The following is a 19,301-nucleotide window of genomic DNA, read 5'->3' on the forward strand; positions in this document are numbered from 1 at the left end:
TAAAAATACTGCAGCATTACTTAATACTGGCAGGCGTAACATGTTTTCTAGCATTCTACAATGCAGTTGCAAACAAATGTTAAGTGTGCTGCAGTGTTTGGCATGCAAACCCACAGGGACTGGAGCACTGAATGTTTATAGTGTATGACTCACTCTAATTCTAACAGGAGTTTCTTCTTGCATTACAAGGGGGAAAAACCTTCTACCAGATTTTAACTAAGGTATTAAAACTGCTATAGCAATTGGTGCTCTGAACAACAGCTCCATTGTTAACAAGAAATCTCTCCCACTGAGACTCCTCCTATCCCCAACCCCTGGAGAAAAGGGTGCCCCGGCTGGGAGATAGCTCCCTTCTGCCTCAGGCTCAGGCATCTGCTCTGTCATGGTGTTTCTGATGTTACTTAACTCTGCGTTGCCATGTAGACATATGTAGAATTCGTTAATGAGTTACTTCTTGCCAGGTTGTATTATTTTGGGGTATGTTGAAAAAGCCCTACAGCTGTTTTTCAGGGTTGCCCATGCCTTGCACATGTACAGGTATATGTGGAAATGAATTCTCAGGTGATGAGATGCACTTGACTAGGAATTTTGCCTGAGTAGGTGATAGAGGGGGAAACATCACTCCCTACAGAAGCTGAGTGTAAACTCAAAATTTTGAGAATAGTTCACTTGAGTGCTGACTGGAGTGGGAGGATTTTGTTTGTTTTCAATGAGATTTACTTATTTGATTGTTGTTTTAGTTTTTATTTGAAAGACTAAGTGGTCAGAGAATCTTGCACCTGCTGCTTCACTCCCCAAATGACCACAACTGCTGGTCCCAGCAGCCTGGAACTATACCTGAGTGTCCCAAATGGGTCACAGGAGTCTAAATATATGTACTGCCTTCCACTGCCTTCCCTGACACATCAGAAGGGAGCTGGAGCAGCAGCACCTTGGCCAGGACTCCAGCTAGCACTCCAATAAGGAAATGCTGGCACCACAAACAGAAACTTAACCCACAGTGCTGGCCCCGAGAGAGAGATCATTTTTACAAAATATAGCAGATTCTCATAGTTTAGGAACCTTAATCTGTACTCTTCGCGTGTGTACAAATTCTGAAGGATATATAGGGGGGTACCTTACTTGTACAACTGAACCCTAAGCTTATACTTTGAGTCAAGGAGAAGTACGGCATTTTATTCAATCTAAGACACTATTAGTTATAAGATTAATATTAGAAATGTCAGAATAAGGTAGTGTCTTGAGGGGCCAGTGCTGTGGCATGTCATGGCCTGCAGGACCTTGCCAGCATCCTGTATGGATGCTGGTTCGAGTCCTGAGTGCTCCACTTCAGATCCAGCTCTCAACTAATGTATCTGGGAAAGCAGCAGAGGATGGCCCAACTCCCCAGGACCCCTGCAACCATATAAGAGACCTGAATGAGCCCCGGCCATTGAAGCCATTTAGGAAATAAGCCAGTATATGAAAGAACTGTCTTGCTTCTGTTACTGCAAGTTTGCCTTTCAGATGAAAATAAAATGCATCTCTGAAAAGATGTCTTAAACTTAATGTCGATAAGAATTTCTTGCTTTAGCCTTTGTAAAGCACTCAGTAGGCATACAGTTTTATCTTCATGGGAAATTATACTACTGTGCCAATGTAAATGAAAAACGTCTTGCTATTCTTCTGAAACTTGATGCTGTCTCTCTGAGCTAAATTTACACTTGGGTACTTATAATATCTTGAAATCTGACACTGGTTACCTATGTATTCCTCTGATTAGAAATCCCCTTAGAAGGTGCCTGTTGACTCTATCATTTGGGGTCTGAAACTTCCAATTCCTAACTATGACGTTAACTTAGAGTGTAAAGTCTCTCCTGTAATATTAGGTAAAATGCTGTAGTATTTAAAAGCAGTCACTCTGCATCACATGAGGACATTGGAAAGAAAATCTCATCTCAGGGTAAATGGAATTAGAGACGAAGTTTATTTTATGAAAATATTTTTTGCAGTTTGTTTATCATATGCACTTTCTATGTGCTTTTGATGACCCTTCATAATGCCTTTTGTTATCATCTGGTCACAGTCAATGCCATTTTGTTCCCTGAGGAATAATCCTTTTATAAAGCCCTTTAGTTTGAATTTTTTATTAAAGAACTCAAATGCCTTTATCATCAACACAGGAATAGTTTAATTAATGCTCATATCACTCCAAGGGTTGAGTTACCAGGATTCTACTTCCCAAGGTAAGGGGCACTGTATTCTATCAAGGCCAAAGAAACAACCCATCCAGTGTTAGAATCTCTGTGACCTGACACCCACACCTGGCGCCAACACCCCAGCAGCCATCTGCCATTTGCTCAGGAATATGAGATACTGTAGTACAAGACAGCTGAGTGAACCAAGAGGGTCCTGGGGGTCATTTAGAAAACTAACACTAGGCTGTACCTTGTGCCACCAGTACCTGGAAAGAGGAGAAGAGTTGGAGTGTCAGAGCCCAGGAAGAAAATGGGGAAAGGGACTATTGTTGGCCCTGGTATGAGAACACATAGGCTGCTGGGCATGGCTGTTGGGGACAGAGAGCAACCTGCAGGAAGGAAGCCTGGTTCCTCCCAGTCTGTCTCTCAGTTCCTGCTGTGTCCTTTAGTAGCAGGCCCATAGAGGCTAAGGAAACCCTTGTTGGCTATGAAGAACTAGGCTTTGCAGAGCTTGGCCCCAACATTACTGGACAGAGGATGGAAGGGGCGAATTTAGATCTGTGACACAAGAGATGAAAAGTTAGTATATCTTAGGAAAACACTGGGAAAGGAGCAGGCAGAAGGAGCTGCAGCTACTGAGACCCAGCTGTAAGAAACAGCATATTCAGAGAACAGCGGGGGGTGGGGGGCAAGTTCATGAGAAGACATGTTGAGGAAAAAGGCAATCGTGACAATATCCGGGCCTTTGTAGACCATGGTAAGGTTCTTCAGTCTTGTTTTTTCTTTCTTTTTTTTTTTTTTAAAAGATTTTATTATTATTGGAAAGCCGGATATACAGAGAGGAGGAGAGACAGAGAGGAAGATCTTCCATCCGATGTTTCACTCCCCAAGTGAGCCGCAATGGGCCAATGCACGCTGATCCGAAGCCGGGAACCAGGAACCTCTTCCGGGTCTCCCACACGGGTGCAGGGTCCCAGTGCATTGGGCCGTCCTCGACTGCTTTCCCAGGCCACAAGCAGGGAGCTGGATGGGAAGTGGAGCTGCCGGGATTAGAACCGGCGCCCATATGGGATCCCGGGGCTTTTAAGTTGAGGACTTTAGCCGCTAGGCCACACCACCGGGCCCCAGTCTTGTTTTTTCACATTACTTATTGTCAACACAATGTTGTGCATATTTGTGAAGCACCGTATGATGTTTCAGTATATGAATACATGGTGTTATGTTCAAATCAATATAAATGCATCTGTCTGTGGAAACATATATTATTTCCTTGTGGTAGAACACTTCTAATTGTTTCTTACAGCGTTTTATTGTTTTTTAGAAAAATGCATAGTGCATTGTCATTATTTATACCTATCTCACTGTGCAGTGAACTTCCGAGCTAATCAATATTTACCATCGCTTCTTGCTGTTTCCACCACTCTACTCTAAACATCTACTAGATGAACTTTTTTTCAGCTGAGATCATGCAGTACTTCTGTAAATTTTCTTTTGAATTCATTCAAACCTTTTTCCCTCATGTTCATTATCTTTAAGATCTCAGAAGGTAACGGAATTTAGCACATAGAATTGAAGTTACTTCTCTGTTTTCTGTGTCATTTCTGAGCTCTAGAAGGGTGAAAGATTGGTCTTATTGACAGCAGTTAAGTTCTTAGTACCGGGCATGGTCTCTTGACACCTACTGTCACTCTACATGTGTTTGTGACTGAGCTAATGAATAAACTTTCCTAAGTACATCATTACTGATGCACTTTATCTGTATTTTTATGTCTGCTGTAGTGTTCTCTAAATCACTGACTGGATTGTATTCCCACTAGAAGGCAATTCTCATGGCCAGGATTAGTTATTCTTCAGTGGTATTTTTTCTGTGTCTGGCTCCAAAATGTAAATATGTGTTACTTCAGTGAGTACGTGAATGAATGAATCAGTCAACACAGTGAATAATGGCAGCTTGACCCACCTGGTGTCATTGAGTAAATGTGTGAATGAAAACCATGAGAGTGGGAGAGGCTAGAAGGATTTATGCCAAGCAATCCCTGAAGTGTAGTATCCACTGAAGTAACAGTCAAGACCATCCAGACTTTAACATGAAAGACGCTAACACTGTCTCCAGAGGGTCAGAGAAAAATATGTCATAGAGGAACCAGCAAATTAAAAAAAGGCTATTTTTTTTTAACTCCTGCTTCTCTTCTGCTTCCTTCCCTGCCTTTCTGTCTTTCGAATTAATCAGTGTCATGGAGAAGGGGGGGATAAGAGCTCGAAGTAGCCATCAGTTTTCTAACCAATACGTCAGGGATCACTGTGCAAAGAGCCAGGGAGGACAGTGATTTTTAGACTAGCAACAGAGAATGGTTATTGTTTTAAAAGAAATTCAGCTATATAGAGGAGATGAAAGTTTGATTCTTAAAATTAGGAAAGGTTATAACTAATAAAGAAGAAACTTTCAGGAACAGGACTAGAACTAACAAGAAAATTCCTGTAGAACGCCTTTGAGGAATCAGCTTTGTCTCTGAGGTGTAAGCCAGGGTTGGAGTTGAGGATAGACGTGGATGAGTCCAGTGCCTGCTTCTTGCTTGGGCATAGCAAGTGAGTGATGAGGGGGAAGGCCCTTGGTTCAGCCAGGAGATGTGATGGGAGAGAGGAAACCAAGAAGTGTGGGAAGATTGCCAGATGACAATAATTTTTCATGTGCCCCAGTCCGCTCCAGTTATCTGCTGGCTCTTCAAGGGAGCCAAGAGAGAGATATTTGAATGATGCTGGTCAGGGGCTTTGCTGAGCATCTTTGGCACAAAGATAAAGGACCTGAGCAGATAAGCAAGCTTGCTGAAGATACGGTTCCTGGCACTAGATGGGACAGAGAAGTGGACTGAAGAGAGTGGTTCTGGAGCAGCAAAGTGGGACTGGAGGAGTTGGGGTTTGAAAGCAGATACACCCTGGGTCTTCAAAAATATTTCATGGGAAATGCATATGATGAAAAAAAAACAGTGAGAATTTTCAAATTTATTGCAATAAAATAAAGTCCTAATTCTGTTTTCCACAACCTTTTAAGGTGTCCTCATCTGTATTTACACACACACACACACACACACCCTTCACCAAGAACATGTCATAAAGCTATCACTAAATATCTGAAACATTTTTATCAAGAAGATAAAAATAAGACAGATAATTTCTATTTCACTTTTTTTTCTGAGTTTTCAAGTTTGATAATGCTGTGTTCTGAATATTAAAACACAGAAAGTGAAAATAAACATATGAACAACTGTGTGTACTTGCCTCCTGAATCTTAAGAATGGAGTTCTATAACTGAGCATGCTTTTAAAAAAATAAAAAAAAAATTTATTTATTTGAAGAGAGAGAGAGAGATCTTCCATCCATAGTTTACTCCCAGAGTGGCTGCGATGACCCTGGCTGAGCCAGGCGAAAACTAGAAGATAGATTCAGTCTCCTAGATGGGTGACAGGTACTTGCACACTTGGGTCATCATGTGCTGCTTTCTCCATGCCAACAGCGTGGTACTAGATTGGAAGTGTGGCAAGTGGGACAGAATCTGGTGCTCATGTGAGATGCTGGTATCATAGGCAGTTCAGCCACTCCCTCACAACCCCAGTTCCTGAACACGGGCCTTTTAAGCAGCGTCAATCCACAGAGAGTGTCTTTGCCCTACAAGCTGGCACTCACATTATTAAACCCAATGAGGAGCTTTAGGAGGACTAATTAGAAATAGGTTGTGGAGTTGCGTAGTTGTAAGACAATTTTTATGGGAGGGAAAAAATCCTAAGCATTCACATGGGCAAGTCTCTTAAGACTCTTGCAGATGAAATATTTCAGCTCATGAAGCTTTTATTTAGTAAGAGCAGCCAAAGCATTTTGTGGGGATTTGGTCTCTGTACTTTAATTTGAAGAACCTCACTTTTTTTCATGTATGGCCTAACATATTCACAGGAAAATAATTGAATAGGTTCTTAAGACATAGTAAGTTTTTCTTTATGTTTCCTTAAGGAGTCAATTCCAAGCTTCAGTTTGAAATCATGCCAGGTGCGTCATCTGACTTGTTTGAGATAAATCCTGATACCGGGGAGATAGTCACCACCACCATGTTTGATAGAGAAGTTCAGCAAATCTTCACCCTTCGAGGTAAGGGACTTGTTGCATGCTTCAAAAATAAAAGTTGAATGGTGACATTTGACATTTCAATGGATGCTTTTCCATGAAATTTTGCTGACCCAGCACCACACGATTAATTAATGCTATGGTATTAGAATATTTATATTTTAGACATGAATTAATGCCTACCATATGTGCCATCTTTGTTTCCCATGTCAGTACTTGTGCGAGATGGGGGAGTCCCTTCCTTGTCAGGCACCACTACAGTTCTCTGCATCATTGAAGATGTAAATGATCACGCCCCAGAGTTTATCACCGCCAGTCATGACATTGAGATTCCTGAAAACCGAGAGCCAGAGATTATCTCCACTGTTTGGGCCTCTGATAGGGATGCTGGCAATAATGGAGCTGTCACCTATCACATAATTGGTAAGTACTTTTTTTGGTAAAATTCTCCCCACACTATCACTATAAGGGGATTATTCTGTATTTGCTCATTTGCTTGCTGTATTTTGCTAGACAGCATGTGCCCTCCCTCCCTTTGCCACCCTGAACCACTTCTCCTCTCAATTCTTGGAAAACTTGACCCTTCGGAACGCTTGTGACTTTTGTTCTGTGCTACCATAAGTGGGTACACGGCTTTGCTTTATGGTGTTTCAGTCATATAATCAGTTGTTTTGCTTTGTGCCTTTTTTTTAAAAAGTTTATTTTGAAAGAGTTACAGAAAAAGAGAAGGAAACAGATATCATCCATTTCCTGGTCACTCCCTAGTGGTGACAAAAGCTAAATCTAAGCCAGGCTGAATCCAGAAGCTTTGAGTCATCTACATGGGTGATGGGGGACAAGCTCTTGAACCAGCTCTCCATGCTAGTTAACAGGAAGCTGGATTGGAAGCAGAACAGCCGAGATACCAACAGGCACCCATATGGGATGCCAGTGTTGTAGGTAGCAGCATTACCTGTTCCATCACAATGCAAGCCCTGATTTTATTTTTCCTGATTTAATATTTTCTTCCTGTATTCTTGCATTTTATTCTTATATTTTATATTCTTGTATTTTATGTTCACATTCTTACACATTTTTGTATTTTATATTCTTATGTATTTGCATTCTTGTATATTTATATTCTTGTATTTTATTCTTATATCACATTCTACTAGGCTTATATACTTAAAAGCTAGATTATTATTTTTGTCAATACTCAAACTATGTGTGTGTAGAAACTTAAGAGTTTCAGACTATTCCAGAGACTATCGTGTCCAAGTTCAAAAGTTATTTTGGGTGAAATTATTATTATTAATACTGTAAGGTTAAAATAGCCAAAGTATCTTTCAAATTTTGATAAAAATACGGATAGTGATATAAACAATAAAATTCGATTGGATGTGGCATCTCTTCATGAGACGGGTGAGTTTATGTATGTGTCCTGCTAGACAGGAGCAAGGCACAGCAACAAGCCCATGACTGTGTTTCTTTATTAGAGAGGTAAGCATGTACCATCCTCACTCACATTTTTTCAAATGGGGGAAATTATTATTACAGAAGGAAATTTAGTTCCTGAATTCCTTCTGAGTTAGATGTTCAAAAAAAAATCAATGAATCATCTTGGGTTTCAGGTACCTCTATTGCCTAGAAACTCGAGTAGGAACTGCTTAGAAACTCTGTGAGAATAATATGTGATTTAATTCATAGCAAAGATTTTTTTTTTCTAACTGAAAATTATGGTTTTTCCCAAGCGTTGACGATAGTTGCTATTTCAACATCAGGCACCAACACTAGGAATGACCTTACCTGGCAGCCTTTTATGTGGGTCAAATGGGAGGCGTTTTAATCGGTGAGGGGGGTAATTATAAAGACAAATGTCAAGCTAAATATGCTGGGTCCTAGGTGAACAGAAGAGACAGAAATTGATTGCTTCCATCCATTGGTTCACTCCTCAAATGGTCACAATGACGGGGCCTGGGCTAGTTGAGAACCTAGAATTCCAACATCTCCCAGATGGATGGCAGGGGCACAAACACTTGGACCATCTTCCTCTGCTTTTCTGGGTGTGTTAACAAGGAACTGGCTATAAAGTGGAACATCTAGGCCTTGAACCAGCACCCATAGGGACGCTGGCATTTCTGGCAGCAACTAAAACCATCGCATCACAGTACCACCCCTAAACCACATTTCCCTAAATAATCTTCAGGATTATTTAAAAATACCTTAGAAGCTTTTCTGTCTATGTGTTCAACTTTAACTTTCATTCTATTTAGTACCATGGAAGACAGTAAAGTGTAGATTCTTTGAAAGATCCAGAGATGAATAAAACATTAATGTTGCTTATATTGTGGAAGAAATAGACAGATGTGCTGCTGATTTTCTTATGACTCGTGCCCAAAGTTCCATAGGAATGTACAAGAGGAAATTTGTAGTGTAGCTGGCGTAAGATTTGAGGGGAGTAACCATGGGAAACATTAATACATTCTGTTTTATTAATGATAGCTGAAAATTGACATTATATCCTTTTTCTTATCCCCAACCTTTGTTTTATTTCCGTAGACGTATTTTAATAATTCCAAGCAGAAACTATGTGAATAGAAACAGTTGTGGATGGAGTCCAGTGCAGTGGGGCATGAACCAATCCACACAGGCAATTAGACTTTCTGTTTCTTTGTCTTTATCTTTGGAGCCTCCCAGCTGCTCTCTTCCCTAAAGATGTCCAAATATTGCATCTTGATCCAATTTTTAAATGAACTGATGCTGTGAAGACTAAATAAAGTAAAATACACAAAGCATTTTTTTCAAGTCCAACACAGATACCAAGAAACTCTCAACTGTGATTTGTTGTTATTGAAGATGAAGATGGTGATGTTCACCGAAAACCACACTGATGCATGATGAAGGCTCCAGGGATGGGGTTCCTGCCACTCATGTGGGAGACCCGGATTGTTTTTCTGGCTGGGAGCCATTGCAGGAACTGGGGGGCACTGAACCAGCAGAAGGGTGCTTGTTCTGTCTCCAGAAATGGGGAGGACTGTAGGTGGGGTGGAATGAAACAACACAGCTGTTGAAAGTCAGGTAAAACATGTTATAATTATTGATGGAGTTACGACATCACTGGGATTACATTAGTTTGTGTATCCCTTGCTACAAGCTTGATAGAAGCTTATAAAGTGGGCATTTGGCACAGTGGTTAACACGCCACTTGGGACATCCACATTCTAGAATGGTTTGAGTCATTACTGCCACCCTGTTTCTTACCCAGCTTCCTGTTAATTCAGCAGATGTGAATTAAGTAGCTGAGTCCCTGCCACATGGGAAACCTGGCTAGAGTTCTGGATTCCTAGTTTCTGCCTAGACTTGCCCTGGCATTTCTGGACAACGGGAGCATGAACAAGAGGATGAACTTCTTCTCTATCTCTATTTCTTCCTTTCAACTTTAAAAAATTAATTTAAGAATTGATTGTTTTAGAAAGTTCATAAGGTCTAGGACTATGTCGTGTTCACTGTTTCCATTGAACTTGCAAAGTTCTAGGATGCAAGGATCTGAAAGTGTTCCTTAACACATAGAGAGAGCTAGCAAAAGACCGCTCTATTTTTGTGAGTCAGTTGAATTTTCATTTTGCTTCTTTGGTAGGTGGAAATACTGATGAGTACTTTGCCATTCATGAAACATCAGGAGAACTGTCGACCACTCGTGCTTTGGACCGGGAGCAAGTCAGTTCTTTTACCCTTGTCCTGCTGGCCTCTGACCTGGGTGTTCCCCCCAGGAGCTCCATACTGCAGGTGCACATTAGGGTTTTGGACGACAATGATCACAGCCCTGCCTTTCCCATTCTGCACTACCAGGCCTCTGTGGCGGAAGATGCTCAGGTGGGAACGCCCGTGCTCGTGCTATCTGCTGTGGATGAGGATGAAGGTCTGAACGGGCACATCGAGTACTTTCTGATGGACGCAGCTTCCGGTACATTCACCATTGACCACGCAACAGGCACACTGAGAACTGGCCATACTCTGGACCGAGAAGCCAGATCTGAGCATACATTTAGGGCAGTGGCCAGAGACCGTGGTATGCAGGGCTCAAGGAGCACGACCATCACGGTCACTGTGCATGTCATGGATGTTAATGATAATAATCCTGTTTGGGGACAGAACCCCTCTGATGTTCTTCTTTCCTCCTGGTCACTTCCCAACCAGAAGGTTGCCATCTTGAGAGCCAGTGACCTTGACTTGGGGCCCAATGGAACTGTGATTTTCTCTTTTGCAGAGACTCAATCCATGTTTTCTATTGACCAACATACAGGAGAAGTCAAGCTGCAGCAAAATTTGTCCCAAGAAAATTTCCCCATGTGGTTGCATTTAAGAGTTACAGATCAAGGGGTCCCAGCCAGGGCGACCACTGGTCTCCTGGTTGTCCACATGGAAGGAGAGGATGTCAGGATTTCTTTCAGTGACCCTCTGTATGAAGGACTTGTGATGGAAGATTGTGAAGCAGGTGAGTGTGCCCTGGAGTTTATTTGTATATTATCCCCGTGTGGGCAAATGGCTTGAAACTACAGATACTTTAGGAGTGCTATTGCATATTCAGTTCTAAAAACTTGAGCCCAGCCAACTGTTGGCATCATACAGTCAAAATAAATACAGCTAAAGGTAGGATAGGGCAAAATTATCTGTCACTCTAATGGTTGGCCCTTCCATTGGTGTCTCTGTGAGAATGCTACTACTAAGCAAGATGATGGGGTGCCTTCATCCTGCTCTCCACATCGTGTTTTCTTGATGCCTAAACAAAGTCATCTTTCTTTGTTGCCTTACATTTGGAATTGGTTTGTTCAAGTTGACTCTTATTCATAGAACTTTGTGCTGTCAAACTCTGTTTATGGAGAATTTTCTGGAAGTAATAGAAGCAAACAGTACCTGTAAACATCCAGGCAGGTTTGTATGGCAAGACATCAGTGAGTCGGGACCTCTCTCTGGAGATCGACGAAGGGCAAAAAGGGACTCCTGTGAGGCTATGAATGCTTACTTATTAAATGCCACCAAGCAGCACCAGGGCTAGCAGGAGTTGATAGGCCCCCGGGTCATGTGCTGACACTGATGGAGGTTCAAACTGGCTAAAGCTTCCTGTAGGACCGGAAGTTTATGCCCATATGGACTGAAAGATCCTATCAGACACTCAAAGGCGATTTTCTTTATCTTTTTTTTTGAATTCCAGTAGTTTTAACAGGTTGCAAATTCATTGATCAGTGTTAGAATAGCTTTGGTATAACTTGTTCAATGGCATGTTATAGCTTTCAGCATGTTTTTTTTTTTCATCAAATATGCCTGCAAGTTTAACTTTGTATTTCAAATGAAATGTATATGCCTTTGGGGAGCTTTTTGTTTATTTTTTCTTTCTGATGGGACACTCAAAAATCTTTTCAGTAGGTGCCACTTGATGGATATTATCATAAATTCCCATCACTCTAAACTGTTTTTAATATCTCATGGCCTTTTTATAAAATGAAAAGGATTAAAAAAAAACCTCCATCCTATTTATATTGGCTTGACATTTTCTTATTGGAGACCCTGAGGGTTCAGGTTTTGATTAACATTACATTCATCTAACAACATCAAACGTAAGGCCTCAATTGTTAAAAGCCAAGTAAATTTTCCTTTGTAAAAGACGTCCTCCTTTGGTAGATAAGATCTCTTGAACAGGAATGTCCACATGGCCTGTGGGAAGCCTCAGTCAGCTGTCACTAGTTGCCTGTGAGCCTGGGTCTGGCCCCAACACATCGTGACTGGAAAATTATTGACCCCCTCTCACATCACATCCCCCTCTGCCTGCCATCCAGCGCCCTCCCATGCCCTCCCCCACCATTCTCCCTGCCATCCCCCACAATCCCCTGCCATTCCCTGCCCTCCACATCGCCATTTCCACCCCCAGCCAAAGGAAAGGGGAGTTCACCTTCCTGCAAATCACTGTTGCCCACAGTGTTTAAATACACTAAACATTTTTTAGCTATTATTTTATTTTGGTTATCTTTACATTGTTGATTAGGTTGCGAAGGGTCAAGGGCTACAGGAAAGTGGGTAAGACCATTGTTTCCACATTCTCCTTTTTCCTTCCTGTATCTGGGGGAAGGGAGAGAGAGCGGAGAAGCCAAACCTAGCCTTCCAACCATCCTAGGGTCCCCTATGTGGGGCATGCTTCGAGGACACTACTCAAGTGGTTTTGATAGTTCAGCAGTTGTATATTTGTGCCGATCTTGCCATTCCAAGCATGATGAAATCTCTCCAGTATCCACTGGTTGGCATAACCCACCTGAGATTCTCCACTTGCCCCAATATTCACTGCCAACACTTGGCTGGGGTAGTTCATCAATTTGCTCTGTCCTCTATCATGGTACCAGGTGTTCTTAGCAGGCTCCAATGTACTGCTATATCCTCCAGGCGCACCTGGATATGCCGTCCACTGCTCCATCTGAGCCACTGAAGAGGCTCAGCTTTGACACAGGCATTCGACAATCAGACTATGGAACCTGCAGTTCTCTTCATGGTTGGGATTCTGAGTCTAGCAGTTCAGTTGAGGGGAATCACCAAAGAAACTTTGAGGTCATCCCAGACCTGATTCTTCTGTGTGCTTGCTGGTACAGGGTCCAGCACAGTCTGTCGCCCCAGTTAGCTTATGCATATGCTGGTGGTTGCAATTGCAGGGTCAGTTCTGCCTCCAACCCTGTCTTCTACACAAACCAATGGTTGTTGCAGCCCAGCCCAATCCTGCCCACCACACACTCCTCCCTCACACAAATCAGTGAGAGCTACAGCCTAGTTGGGGTGACCCACAATAACCCCCACCAGGCCTGCCCGCTGCCGTGGTTCCCATGCTTGCTAGTATGTATAGCAGACTTGTCCAGTCTGTCCCACATCCCATTCAGCTCTCATATGTGTCAATGAGCACTGAAGCCTAGTTCAATCCAACCAGCCCCAAGGTCTGACCCACACATGTGCCAGAGGGTGTCACTCTCTGTCTAGCCATGCCTGCCTCAGTCCTGGTTATCATGCATTCCAGTCAGAGTGGCAACCCAACAGGAAGGTGCCCACCCTTTCCCTAATGGGCCCACTCCTACTCCTGGATCATGCGCTCTCTAGGTGGTTCTGCAGTTTAACTTGACAAAATTAGCCCCTGGTGTCAGTGTCTGCCAGCTGATGCTGTGGCAAAGCCTTGAACAACCCACACCCACTCTTGACTTACGCTTACATCAGCAGAAACAGTCAACTTAGTCTGGCATTTCTCTGATCCAGCTCACATGAGGCCAGCAGGTGTTGTATCCCTGCCCAGTATGGTCTGCCCCCATCGCAATTCATGCTTTCTAGTGGAAGTGGTGGTCCATCAGGGTAGTCCCTTGTAGCCCACCTACCAGTTTTTGCTCCCTCCCCCCTGATTCTCATGTGTGCTGGTTGGGTGCTGCGACCCAGTCTTGCATGGTCCATGTCAACTTGACATTTGCCAGTGGGTGCTATAGCCTTGCCGGGCCCTGCCTGCCCCCAGTTCCTGCTCATGCTGGTAGGAACTACAGCCTAGCCCAGCCTAGCTGGCACCCAATCCTAGCCCTCATGTGTACTGGCATGAGTTACAAGCAAACCTGACCTGATCCACATTCCATTCTGGCGCTCTGATTTGCCAGCAGATAATGTGGACTGACCCTGCCTGGTTCACCCAAACCTGCGCCAAATGTATACCAGTGGGTACCGTTCCCTGGCCTGGTCTGGGATGCTCCCTGTCATGGTTCTTGCGCTCACCTGCAGAGACTGTGTATCAATAGAGGAGTTCCCCAAGCTCCTCCATCAGAACCTCTCTCCCAGTGCCAGATCTTGCGCATAACAGTGGGTCCATGGGTCAGCCCTACTTAGTCCACCTCCTGTCCTAACAGGAACAATGGCCTTTCCTGACCAGCCTCCAGCCCATTCTGGTTTTTTTATTGTTGGATATTACAGTTGGAAGCTCCCACCACCGAAGCACCGAGGTAGAACCAATGTGCTGAACATTTTAAAGAAACCTTCTAGAATCCAGTGACTTAAGGAATCAGGAAATTGAGAGGGAAGTAGAATTTTAGCATTATAGGTTAGACATAACTCAGAGTGTAGCAAGGTGCAAAATGAAGAAGTGTAGACAGGAAATTCTGATTTTCAGCAGCTTGGGCCATTTGGGGACAGACAGGAATATGGGAAACCCATTGGCTAAAGGAGGGTCAGAGTAGGTCTTGCTCTGTTTTTCTAAGATGGAAAGCATTTGGGCCCTTAAAATTTGTGGCACTTTCAAGTGTATGAGGAATTTGTAAGTGAAAATCAGAACAAAGCATTTAGCAGAAATATCAGAGTTGCCTTTGTTTCGTTGTTGTTTTTCATTAGCACCTATTGTTTCTGGCTGTTGGAAGCCTGGTTTCCTATTCTTTTGAGGATAATGCTGTCTGCAGAGCTGCTGTGACAGGCACATGGAATCATTAAATAGTGTGTGAGGATTGTGTTCACATTGCTTGCCAATTAAAACCATATTAGAGACGTTTCTGTAAGCGAAATGTAATGTTAAGTGTTTTGGGAAACATTTGCCTCATTAAAAATAATTTTTGGAGCTATTTGGAAAGATGCTGAGTGTCTCAGAATCAAGTGGAGAGTTTCTTAGACTGAAATAATGTACAGCCTTTCTCCCTCAACCTGTATGGGCTCAAGGTTCTGGCTGCGCCAGGGGTCCAAAGGACTTCCTTTGACAGTCCAGGGACTCTGTAAATTGAGGGTTCTCCAAGGATGGGCAGCCTGGACCGTGGCCAGGCAGTGGGAGACACTAGCAGGCCATGTTCACGAGCAAGGAATCGGAAGGAGAATGATGGAGGGAGGGAAGGAGGAAGGGAGAGAGAGTGACCAGCTGACAGAGATCTTTACTCCTACTGGGACAGCTGGAAGCCAGGAGCTTTAGCTGGGTGTCCCACATGGGTGGCAGGGACCCCAACACTTGAGCACCTTCTGCTGGTTTTCCCAGGCCATCAGTAGAGAGCTGGAGCAGAAGAGGCTCAGCCAGGATACAAACCAGCAGCCATATGTGTTACTGATATCGCAGGTGGCAGCTTTACCTGATACACCATATCAGCCTCTCTAAAATATTTTTTAAAGGAATTTGTTGTTAATACATTAGATTCGCATGGTAACCACAAATGACTGGTACTTTTCATAATTGTTCATGTGAATATGATATTATTTCAGTGAGCACAGATTCATGGTAGTTTATAGGTACAATTCTAATAATAATTCTTCCTCTCCTTCCTCCCTTTCTGTATTTTTAAAGATTTATTTATTTTTGAAGGACAGATTTTACAGAGAGGAGACAGAGAGAGAATCTTCTATCCACTAGTTCATTCTCCAAGTGGCCACAAGCCAAAAGTGAGCCAATCTGTAGCCAGGAGCCTCTTTTGGATCCCCCAAATGGGTGCAGGTGCCCAAAGACTTGAGCCATCCTCCACTGTTTCTCAGGCCATAAACAAAGAGCTGGATCAGAAGTGGCATAGTTGGAATATGGACTCGTACTCATGTGGGATGCCTACACTATCAGGTGGATATTAGCGTGATATGTCGCCGTGCTGAGCTCACTGTGTTTTTTTTAACGTGAATTTTAATGATCGTATAACAATCCTGTTGTAGATAATCATAGCTCATTTCTTCTTAAACGCATGTCTACTTTCACATTTTAGCATCTCTGAAAAAAAACTTACAATTAATAAAATGTCAAAGTGTAAATTCAAGATGCTTTCTATTTCGGTGTTACATACAATAATAGTTTGTCACTGATCTCTTAGATTTGCTCAAATACTTGACAACATAATTATTCCCTATTGTTGAACATTCACGTTGTTTTTGAAGTTTTTGCTGTAAAAATAAAAGGGAACGAGAGGGAGAGAGAAATCTTCCATTTATTTTTCACTATGCAAATGGTTGCATCAGCCGCGACTTGGCCAATCTGAAGCTAGAAGCTTCTTCAGCTCTCCCATGTTGGTGCAGGCTCCCAGGTACTTGGCTCGTTTTCCATTGCTTCCTAGGGCACATTAACAAGGAACTGAATTATGAATGGAGCAGACGGGGCTCAAACCAGTGCCAATATGGAATCCTAATGCCCCAGGCAGCAGTTGTACTTGCTGCCCCACAGCACTAGCCCCGCTGTCTGCCTTTCATTCATTTTTGATTTGTGTTGTAGTCACCGGACAAATGTTCCACTAAACAGAGTTCAACAAGCAAAATGTAAAAAGACCCTGTGTTCAGCAGGAGTTAGGCAAGGGCTATCAATGATAATGAAATGAAAGCAGGATTCTTTCACTTGTGAACAGTAAGCTTCAAAATAATTGCAGATCGTTAAAATTATAGTATAGCTTAAAATTCTTGAGCTTTGGTTTGACAATGATATAAAGCCAAATTTGATAAAACCGTATGATGCATATAAGCATTTCTTTTCTGTTCTTTTTTTCTTCTTTTAGGTTTAGCCCCCACGTATAAGGAACATGTGGTATCTGTCTTTCTGTGTCCACCTCATTTCAGTCCATGATGCTTTCCAGTTGCATCCGTTTGATGCAAATGATAGCGTTTCAATATTTCTGTAGCTGAATAATATTCCACTAGAAGTATATGTCATATATACAGCTATACCTTTATCAATCCTATGATAGACATCATGGTTGAACCCACATTTAGCTAGTGTGAAAAGTGCTGCTATAATCATGACGGTATGGGTATCTCTTAGACAATGGGCTCATGTCTTCTGGACCACCTGGCAGGTGATGCCTGATTTTCAAAGAATTCTCAGTACATTACCGTGACGGTGTGTAGGAGTTCCCCATTCTCTACATCCTTGCCAGCATTCGCTGCTGTCTGTGTGATGGTAGCCATTCTGGCAGGGAGGAGGTGATAGATCACATTATGTTTTGGACTTGAATTTCCTGTTAGCTAGTAATATTGAATATTTTTCCTATAATTGTTGGCCATTTGTGTTTCTTCTTTTGAGAATTGCTGGTTGAGATCCTTTACCCATTTCTTACCTGGATAGGCTGTTCTGTGGTTGAGGTTTTTGAGCACCTGATATATTTTGGATAGTAATTATTTAGTAATGGATACTAGTTATTTAGGAAGCTTTCAAATATTTTCCCCATTATGTTGGATGGCTTTTCACTCTGTTTTTCCTTTGTTGTGTAGAAGCTTTCAAACTTGCTATGACCCCATTTTTCTAGTTTATCTTTTGCTACCTATGTTTTGGGGACTTTATCTCAGAAGTCCCGAAACATACCTGTGTCTCTAAATGTTACATCCACACTTTTGTCCAGTAAGTTCACATTATCAGGTTTTACCTTTAGAATATTGATCAGCAGAGTCAATTTTTATATATTTGAAGAGGTGGGGATCTAATTTCATTCTGCATATATTCGTGGAGTTCTTTAACCACCATTTATTTGAAAGATGACCCTTTCTCTAATGAAAGATCCAGGCAATTTGTCAAAAAATCAGCTAATGAAGTAACTTCTAGGCTCTCAATTCTGTTTCATTTATCTGTGGGTTAGTTTTTACGCCAGTACCATGTTGTTTTAATTACTACAGCTTTGTCAGATTTTATGATGCCTCAAGCCTGATACATTTTGTTGTTGTTATTGTTGTTATTCTGGATCATTTGGCTATGATTTCATATGAGTTCCACATGAATTTTGTGATCTTTTTCTAGTTCTGTAAAGAATATAATTGATATTTTAATGGACATTGCATCAAGCAGTATAACCATTTTAATGAGACTGAATTCTTCTAGTCCATGAATAAGGAACTTGGCTCCTTTTTTTCCATTTTACACTTTTCATTATAGAGGTCTTTCACATATTTTGTTAAATTTATTCCTGAATATTTGATTTTTTGTGACTTTTGTGAATGGGATTTGTTTTCTGATTTTTCTTTTAGTGAGTTCTTGTAAAATGCTACTGTTCTTAGTTTATTTTGTAATTTTCAGCTTTACTGAACTGGATTTTACACCTAACAGCTTTTGTTGGAATGTTTAGGTTTTTCCATGTGCAAACCATCATGTTATGTACACATATGGATAATTTTACTTTTGCTTCCCAGTTTTTCTGCCTTTTCTTTCTTTCTACCTAATTGCTCTTGCTAACACTTCTAGTGAGAAAAATGGCTAAAATTGGACAGCCTTATCTTCTTGAAGATCTGAAGGGAAATGGCTTCAATTTTCCATAGTCAGTATAGTGTGTGTTGGTTTATCACATGTAGCCTTCATAATTTGGAGATATCTTCCTTCTGTGCCCAATATTTGGAGGTATTTCTCATGCAGGATATTGAATCGTACCACATACTTTTCTCTGCATCTATTGAGGTGACCATATGGTTTCTGTTTTCATCATTTCATGTGATATATGACATTTATTGGTTTGCAAAAGCTGAGTGGTGGTCACCCTTGTATTAGCTGTTATTATCTCTAGGATAGATTCCCGTTGATCATGACAGATGATTGTTTCGGTGTGGTTTGGAATTTGGTTTCCTAGTTTATGTTGACTTTTTACATCAGTGTTAGGTGTGTAGTTTTTGCGTTGTGTCTTCTTTTGGTCTAGGGTATCAGAATGATGTTGACTTCATAAAAAGAATTGGTCAGTTCCAGCTTGCTCAGTATATGGATTCATTTGAAGTGTGTATGTTACTTCTTACGATTCTGTCTGGTTCTGTAGTGTAACCATCATGTCCTGAACTTCTCCTTGATTATAGAATTAATTAGTTTTAATCTCATAGCTTGTTATGAATCTGCTTTGATTTCCTGTGTATTCTAGATATACTCTTGCTAGTTGATATGTGTTCAAGTTTATTTCTTCTAGTTTTCCTAATTTATTAGCAGATCTTTGTAGTAGTTTCTGAAGATCCCTTGTAGTTCAGTGGTTTCAGATATAAAGTCTCCCTTCTCCTCTGTAATTTTACTTGAGCTTTTTCCCCCCTTCGATAGTCCAGTTGAAGCTTCTCTATTTTGTTTATCTT

The 19,301-nt window shown here is 41.8% G+C and overlaps 1 protein-coding gene across 1 annotated transcript in view; it reads left to right on the plus strand.

Annotated features, from left to right (window-relative positions):
- DCHS2 (dachsous cadherin-related 2) overlaps positions 1–19,301 on the plus strand; it is a 308,466-nt gene that overhangs the window by 241,537 nt on the left and 47,628 nt on the right. Inside the window, exons 11-13 of the mRNA XM_058666741.1 lie at positions 6,180–6,314; positions 6,504–6,713; positions 9,907–10,764. Of these exons, the coding sequence (XP_058522724.1) occupies positions 6,180–6,314; positions 6,504–6,713; positions 9,907–10,764 (1,203 nt within the window). The remainder of the gene's footprint in view (positions 1–6,179; positions 6,315–6,503; positions 6,714–9,906; positions 10,765–19,301) is intronic.

Source organism: Ochotona princeps, chromosome 7 (genome assembly GCF_030435755.1).
Source record: "Ochotona princeps isolate mOchPri1 chromosome 7, mOchPri1.hap1, whole genome shotgun sequence".
In the NCBI taxonomy this organism is placed as follows: domain Eukaryota; kingdom Metazoa; phylum Chordata; class Mammalia; order Lagomorpha; family Ochotonidae; genus Ochotona; species Ochotona princeps.